The 7,508-nt window shown below is 39.1% G+C and overlaps 1 protein-coding gene across 1 annotated transcript; it reads left to right on the top strand.

Annotated features, from left to right (window-relative positions):
• The first annotated feature begins 1,263 nt into the window (after positions 1–1,263).
• LOC131310882 (hydroxyproline O-galactosyltransferase GALT6-like) lies at positions 1,264–7,025 on the top strand. Its single transcript, XM_058338133.1, has 8 exons — positions 1,264–2,016; positions 3,063–3,485; positions 4,104–4,336; positions 4,749–5,039; positions 5,117–5,245; positions 5,339–5,512; positions 6,396–6,503; positions 6,597–7,025. The coding sequence occupies exons 1-8, from the start codon at positions 1,587–1,589 to the stop codon at positions 6,804–6,806; spliced, it is 1,998 nt and encodes a 665-aa protein (XP_058194116.1). The 5' UTR covers positions 1,264–1,586; the 3' UTR covers positions 6,807–7,025.
• Positions 7,026–7,508: the final 483 nt, after the last annotated feature.

Here is a 7,508-nt window from a genome sequence, read left to right as displayed (position 1 = left end):
TCATGAGCTTAATATCTTTACATTCAGATATAATGTCTATATGTTTTTTAAGGATAAATGTAGGAGTATTTGAGAATCATGTTGATTGATCAGTTGTCATGGTCACTGTTCTCGATGAGCTCTAAAAGTTTGACGACTTTGAAGTAAGATCTACAAATAGCTCTAATATGATATTTTTGATAATTTAATATTGAGAAGAAATGAAAAGCATCCTTTCCTAAATACTACTAATATTATTATTACACACCTTGTACTTCGCGATAAATTTTTAGTAAAGGATTCATCAAAATTTCAAAAGTGTCGGGACAAGCATATTCTTTATGGGCTCATTTCGGGTACTACAATTTCAATAAACACAATCATAATGGGAAAAATTATATTGATAGAATATCATTAGTTTATTTTTCTAAATTTATATGGGTTCGATTAAATTTATATGTGTTCTCAAATCACATCACCCAATATATGATCAACATAATTTTTTCACACAGTTTGATATTCTCAATAAATTTCAAAAAATCAAAAATCAAAGTAGATCCGTTAAAAAGACCCCAAAAGCCAAACCCTGCCGTCCAGTCTCGTTTTTAAAATCAAACGGAACAACACGTACTACCAGTCTTTGTCTTTTTGCTTAAAAAACAGAAAGAAGGAGAAGCAGAGAGGAATTGTGTCCTAATTTTTTTACTAGGAGTTGCCCAATTCATTTTTTACGTTTTTTTGATCATCTGCCTAATTTTTTACTAGGAGTTACAGTAGTAGTACTAGTATTTTACTATTTTTTTAAAGAGTCTGCCAAATTAACCCCACTGGATGGATTGGTTGGTGGTGAAGACTTGCGACTTAGGAGTTTGAGATTCGAAATCTCATAGCTGCTATCAACTTTTTTGGAGTCAGTTCACATGGAGTAATTGCTCTGCCTTCAATTAGGTTCCCGTAAGTGGACGATGGAATTAGACCTCAGAATTAATCGAGGTGCGCATAATCTGATCCGGACAACGTTAGTTATATAAAGAAGATATCTACCTAATTTTTAAGGTTACTGATTTTGTCACTCTCTTTTTTTGTTAACGCTACTTTCCTACAGGTATATTTTTTAGTAAAAAATATACTTGCAGGAGAGTGATGTTAACAAAAAAAGAAGTGTAAAAAAAAAAAAAAGTGTAAAAAATACACTTGCAGAGGAATGACGTTAACCAAAAAAAAAATTGCAAAATCATTTCCCATTTTTTAAATTATTGAACTTTGATTTTCAAACAGTAAGAAAAGCCTTCCCCTTCATTCCAAGAAGGCCACCGACCTCAGTGCCTCTCTCTCTCTCTCTCCATCTCCATCTCCAAACGCGTCTCTATAACTTCCCATCCCTAATCCCTCTCTCTCTCTCTCTCTCTCTCTCTCTCTCTCTCATCCTCTCTGAGCTCCCGACTCCGGAGCTCAAGAGTTAGGTTTGCCCAAAACCCAATTGCACAAAATCCAAACCCATTCTCCTCTCCCCCTCTCTCTAGAAAACACCTGTTTTCTTCATGATCAGAACCGCTTCGAATTAGGTTCTTCCCAAATTCAACCCGGCCCAAGCCCCAAATCGAAAGATGAAGAGAGGCAACAAGCTAGACCTGTTCGTGTCCCTAACCCGACAGAGATCGATTCAGATTCTGATCGGGGTAGGGTTCCTGTACATAATCATGGTCGCTCTAGAAGTCCCCTTCGTTTTCGACACCGGGTTCGGTGTGGTCAACCGGGAGGGCTTAAACGACGACGTTCCGTACAGCCGGCCGTTCGCGCTGCAGAGCGAGGAGGAATTGGAGGAGAGGGGAGCACCCGTGAGGCCATTGAAGGACGCGCTGCGCAGGGAATCGAAGCCCGAGAGGAGGATCACGGAGTATAAGAGTGTTTCGGGCTTGAGATTTGATGGTGGCAGTGTTGTGAATATTAGTGGTATGGATGGGTTTTTGGGGATTCAGAAGTCGGCGAAAGAGGCGTTTGAGGTGGGGAAGAAGATTTGGGAGGAGATGGAATCAGGTGAAGAAATTTTCTTAATTCTACTACCTCCTTTCAAATTGTTTGTCGGTCCGCGAACGATCGACTTTAAAATAATATATTTTCTTTAAGGAAAAAATTCAAACCTTTTTCATGAATTAAAGTTTGAAGTTTTCTTAAAAAATTTGTGCTATTTTTAAGGTATTGTTATGCGGACCGGACAAATATTTTGGGATACATTTTGGGATGGAGTATTTTTTTTTGAGTTTTTGAATTTGGGGTGAAGGGTTACTGTAGTAGGTCATCTGGGCTGTTTTATTTGAGAAATAAAAGAACAGTGGTTTCTCATCAAATCTTCTTATTTAAAAGGATGATATTTGGTGAGAAATAAAAATGGGCACTTGAATACTCTCCTTTTTTCCACCTTCATTCTTGTCATTTTCCACCTTTTTTTGTTTTTTGGCGAAAGTTAGTATTGTTAGAGTAGTTAGATTACTGCGTCAGTAGACAAGTTTGAGAAGAAGTTATTCTGGTGGGAAAGGTAAAGACATGTTCTTGTTAACTGAACAAATATGAAATGCAGGGAAAATAGATATTTTCATAAATTTTTTTCCCTTGCTTAGCAACTGTAACACCCCGTCCCAGGTCGGAAGTCTATATGAATGATCTTGGGCATATAACAAATCTTGTGGGCTACTCCTAGTAGCTTGGGCTTAAGCTTTTGGGCCATGTGGTGTGGCTTGTGGATCAAAATCAAGGTCCTAGGCCAGTGGTATGCTTGCGACGTTATAGCAACTGAACAAGGCTGGAATCCTGTGTATTGTGGGCAATTCTAGAGACTTGGCACCCCCTCTTCCACCCCGACTGGGGGCCGTAGAGACAATTTGTGGAACTTGGAGTTGAATTTAGCCGTTATGTAAATAGGGAGGCAAATATGGCTTTAGGAAATGGACTTTAACTTGCCTCGGCTCACATGCTATTAATATATGGTTTATGGTTTTTGACCTTATGTAATGCTTATCAGTCGATTAGTTTGTTGATGTGATTTTTTTGATAGTGTTGTTAACTTGGTGATAAATCCTCAACAGGTAAAATTGAAGAAGTTGTTAAAAAGACTACAGAGAATAAGACTGAGTCGTGCCCCTATTCAATTTCGCTATCGGGGTCTGAATTCTCAGACCGTGGGCGAATTTTGGTGCTTCCGTGTGGATTGACGTTGGGATCTCATATAACGATCGTGGGGAAGCCGAGAAATGCTCATCCCGAGCACGACCCCAAGATATCGCTGTTGAAGGATGGGCAGTATGTGATGGTGTCGCAGTTCATGATGGAGCTTCAGGGGTTAAAGACAGTGGATGGAGAGGACCCACCAAGGATTTTGCACTTCAATCCGAGGTTGAAGGGGGATTGGAGTGGAAAGCCTGTTATTGAGCAGAACACATGTTATAGGATGCAGTGGGGGTCAGCGCTTCGGTGTGAGGGGTGGAAATCTAGGGCGGATGAAGAAACAGGTTAGTTAATTCAATTGAGAATTTACTGCTACCAATGAAAATAGAATGCTTGCTTTTGATCGCGTCATATAATAGCCTTGAAAATTCCCTGTATGTTGGGCTTGTAGTCCTAAATTATCCAAAGATTATTAGGAATGTGTGAAGTTCCCAACTATATGTCCTCTTTATTGGGAAAATTGAGTAATTGTTGCTTGTTTTGATCTAATTTGATGGCATGGGCACTTGCATACGTTTTATTGTATCCTAGATCTAACGTGGTGAATGATTGTATCTGGGAACTCTAACCACATGTAGAAACTGTTAGTTTACAGGTTAGGATAAGATTGATACTGGAATTGTGCTGACATAGGGTTGAATTGAACTTGTGATGGTGAAACTCTGAGTTTGTCCCTCGTCCCCCAATCGCCTCTTAGTCTTAAGAAGAATGAAGTGAAATACCCAAAGAGAGCACTGATGTGGTTGTTTCATAACTTTCGTCTTTTGTAATCCTCTACTTCAACAATTATCTTTTACAAAACTTTCTGTAAATTACAAATGATTTATTTACCATTGGATTTTGGCTATTTATATTTTTATATTTTTTAATTGGACATTCCCACTTTGGGTAACTCTCTGCAGTTGACGGTCAAGTGAAGTGTGATAAGTGGATCCGTGACGATGATGACCACTCTGAGGAGTCCAAGGCAACATGGTGGTTGAACAGGCTAATTGGCAGAACAAAGAAGGTGACTTTTGAATGGCCGTTCCCATTTGCAGAAGGCAAGCTGTTTGTGCTAACTCTTAGTGCGGGCTTGGAGGGCTATCATGTCAACGTCGATGGGAGGCATGTCACCTCGTTTCCTTATCGAACTGTGAGTAAAATTGTACACGACACTAATTTTTTTCATTTCTGTCAAAGTGGCTGAAACTTTTCTGACTCCCAGGAGACTGAAACGAAACGTTTTTTGGAATCCTGAAATTTCAGTGTTTTCACTGACATGTACCACAGTGAACCGAAACATTTTGAATTTTTGGCATTAACATACTAGCTTGTTAAGTCGTTTTGACACCTAATTGGAAATAACAGAAATGACATTTGCCTACACTCACAATTCTTTTGCTATTTCCATTATGTTACTGTCCACTTTTTCAAAATATGAGAAACATGTCAAAATGTTTCGGAAATGTTTCCTTTTCCTAGCTAAACCAGGCAATGTACCAGAGTTTTGATCCTTAATTCCATGGTGAATGGAACTTTCTCTTAAGGTTTTCTGTTGTTCACAGGGTTTTGCCCTTGAGGATGCCACTGGACTATCTTTTAACGGTGATGTTGATGTTCACTCCATTTTTGCTGTATCCTTACCCACATCACATCCCAGTTTTGCGCCCCAAAAGCTACTTGACAAGTCCAGCAAGTGGAAGGCCCCACCTCTTCCTGATGGACCTGTGGAACTATTTGTTGGCATTCTTTCAGCCGGAAACCATTTTGCTGAGCGAATGGCTGTAAGGAAGTCTTGGATGCAGCATAGGCTTATCAAGTCTTCTAATGTGGTTGCACGTTTTTTTGTAGCACTGGTATGTGAAGCCATTTTTCATTTGTGGTTTAAATCGGCACGTACTTGAATGTTAAGTTGGAAATAATTTTCGTACAGAATGGTAGAAAAGAAGTGAATCTGGAGCTAAAGAAAGAAGCGGAGTTCTTTGGCGACATTGTTATAGTGCCTTACCTGGATAATTATGATCTTGTTGTTCTGAAAACCGTTGCTATCTCTGAATATGGGGTGAGTAGTTTAATGCTGTTAAAGTTGGAGGAGGTCATGCTGTATATTCACAGAGAAGATTAATAGTTTTTTGATATCTTTGTTTGATTACAGGTTCACACGGTTTCTGCTAAGTACATTATGAAGTGTGATGATGACACCTTTGTTCGAGTGGATGCGGTTATCAAGGAAGTAGAGAAAATAGCTGATGATAAAAGCTTCTACGTGGGAAACATTAACTACTACCATAAGCCCCTGCGGTATGGTAAATGGGCAGTCACATACGAGGTACTTTTGAATCCATTATCTCTGCCACCTTGATAGCGTAAATATTTTCACCTTGTTGCTTTTTCGCGTTGGTTTATGAAGTCTAGTTTTGAATTGAAATATTCTGATTGTTTGGATATCATATTCATGGCAATTTTTGTATGATGCTTTGCTTCTAGTATATGCTGGGACAGTTTTTAATGCAAAGTCTGATGGTTGCTGTGGTGGTAATTTTGGATCTTCCCTGTGGTCCGTGATGCATTTATTAATGCAGAAAAAATCTTCTTGTTACATGGTACATAAATTGATGTGAGACAATTAGGCTAGATGGAAATTAGAAGTCTTCTTATAACATGTTAATCGTTTTTGAGTTTCCCAAGGTAGTTGAAGCTTATTACCACATAGTCAATCTCTGTTTTGTGCTTGAATATGTATTTACAATTGGACTGGTTTTGGCGTTTTCCAACCTTTAGGCCTTTAGAAGTTCTGCAAAATAGCAACTCATTTTACGTTGTCCATGGAAGACATTTTCTGTTGGATGTCGCCTCCTGTCAAACCAAATGCCAGATAATACGGGAAAAAAATTTATGGATTTTTTCCCCCCAAAACAAAGGAGTGTAAGACCATTGTTTCAGGGGTAGGGCAACTGGTCTTCACAATTTCCAATTGTTCTGTTACTGTCATTTAGGATCTGTGTGACTTATTCATTTGCGAGCTTTTCTTTATGACAAGTTCTCATCCCAATTTTTTTTTTTTTGTTGTGCTTGGTGGAAGTCAGTAGTTTTAGTTTTTAGTTGTAATTAGTGAGGTTTGAACCCCAGTCAAATGCATGGGAGTATTCCACTGGTCTACCACTCCACTTGCGAGTTCTCATCCCGTTTTGTCATCGTTTGCCGTGATTTAGGAATGGCCAGAAGAAGATTACCCACCTTATGCAAATGGTCCAGGCTACATTGTGACATCAGACATTGCGCGCTTCATTGTCTCTGAGTTCAAGAAACATAAATTGAGGGTACCTTGTGAAACTCTCTCTCTCTCTCTCTCTCTCTCTCTCTCTCTCTCTCTCTCTCTCTCTCGGTTTAGTAACTATTTAGGTGTTGTGCAGTTATTCAAGATGGAAGACGTGAGTATGGGAATGTGGGTGGGCCAATTCAACAGCTCTAGGCCGGTGGAATACGTTCACAGCTTGAAATTCTGCCAATTCGGTTGCATCGACGATTACTACACAGCGCATTACCAGTCTCCGAGGCAGATGATGTGCATGTGGAACAAATTGCGACAGCTAGGGAGGCCTCTGTGCTGCAACATGAGATGACATTTGGGTTATTTTTGTGGAGAATCCGGGAGTATATGAGTAGGAACCAAATTTTGAAAAATGGAGAATCTGGGAGTATATGAATAGGGGGGGAGAAGGTTTCTAGTCTATAGATGATCATGTACTTTGTGTATATTCTCTGGAGAGTTTTAGACTGTTGGATAAACTGGGGTTTTTAGTGCCCGTTTGAATTCAATTCATTTATTTATTTTTCTCAAATTCCTTGTTTTTTGGGGGGACCATTTCTGTTCAGCTAAGAAGTATTATATATTTTGCAGAACCTCAGCTACCAAGCACGACTTATCACCAGACCAATAAATAGTTCTATCAACACCAATGAAAATGGGAATCAGTTTGGATGAGTGGAAATGAGAAAAGTGATTTCAGAACCTGAGTTTGGAAGACCAAATTGGGTTTGTTTACTCTCTTTTTTAATCCATAGGTAGCGGACAGTGGTTAGTATGTTAGGTTATCACGATAGGCCGAATATTGATTCATCAACCCGAACCTGAAACCACTGCCTTGAGCATTTTAAACCCCTTCCTTGACCGTTTGGGTTATGGTAAAACTTATTCAAGTCAGAATAAATTAGGAATCTGATCCGCGAACTTATTCAAATTAGAGTTGATTAGTAGGAATCTTATCCGCACATTACTGGGAGGGAATCTCGTTCCTAAATAATTGCAAAAATATTCTAAAAGT

Source organism: Rhododendron vialii, chromosome 12a, assembly GCF_030253575.1.
Source record: "Rhododendron vialii isolate Sample 1 chromosome 12a, ASM3025357v1".
Taxonomy (NCBI): Eukaryota; Viridiplantae; Streptophyta; class Magnoliopsida; order Ericales; family Ericaceae; genus Rhododendron; species Rhododendron vialii.
Note: the sequence above shows the minus strand (reverse complement) of the source record. Positions and strands in the feature narration are given on the sequence as shown.

Bases quoted from the DNA above. Each gene is read 5' to 3' on its own strand.
- LOC131310882 (XM_058338133.1), top strand. From the start codon at position 1,587: ATGAAGAGAGGCAACAAGCTAGACCTGTTCGTGTCCCTAACCCGACAG. The intron at 3,486-4,103 runs GTTAGTTAATTC...AACTCTCTGCAG, and splicing joins TAGGGCGGATGAAGAAACAG to TTGACGGTCAAGTGAAGTGT. The intron at 4,337-4,748 runs GTGAGTAAAATT...TGTTGTTCACAG, and splicing joins CCTCGTTTCCTTATCGAACT to GGTTTTGCCCTTGAGGATGC.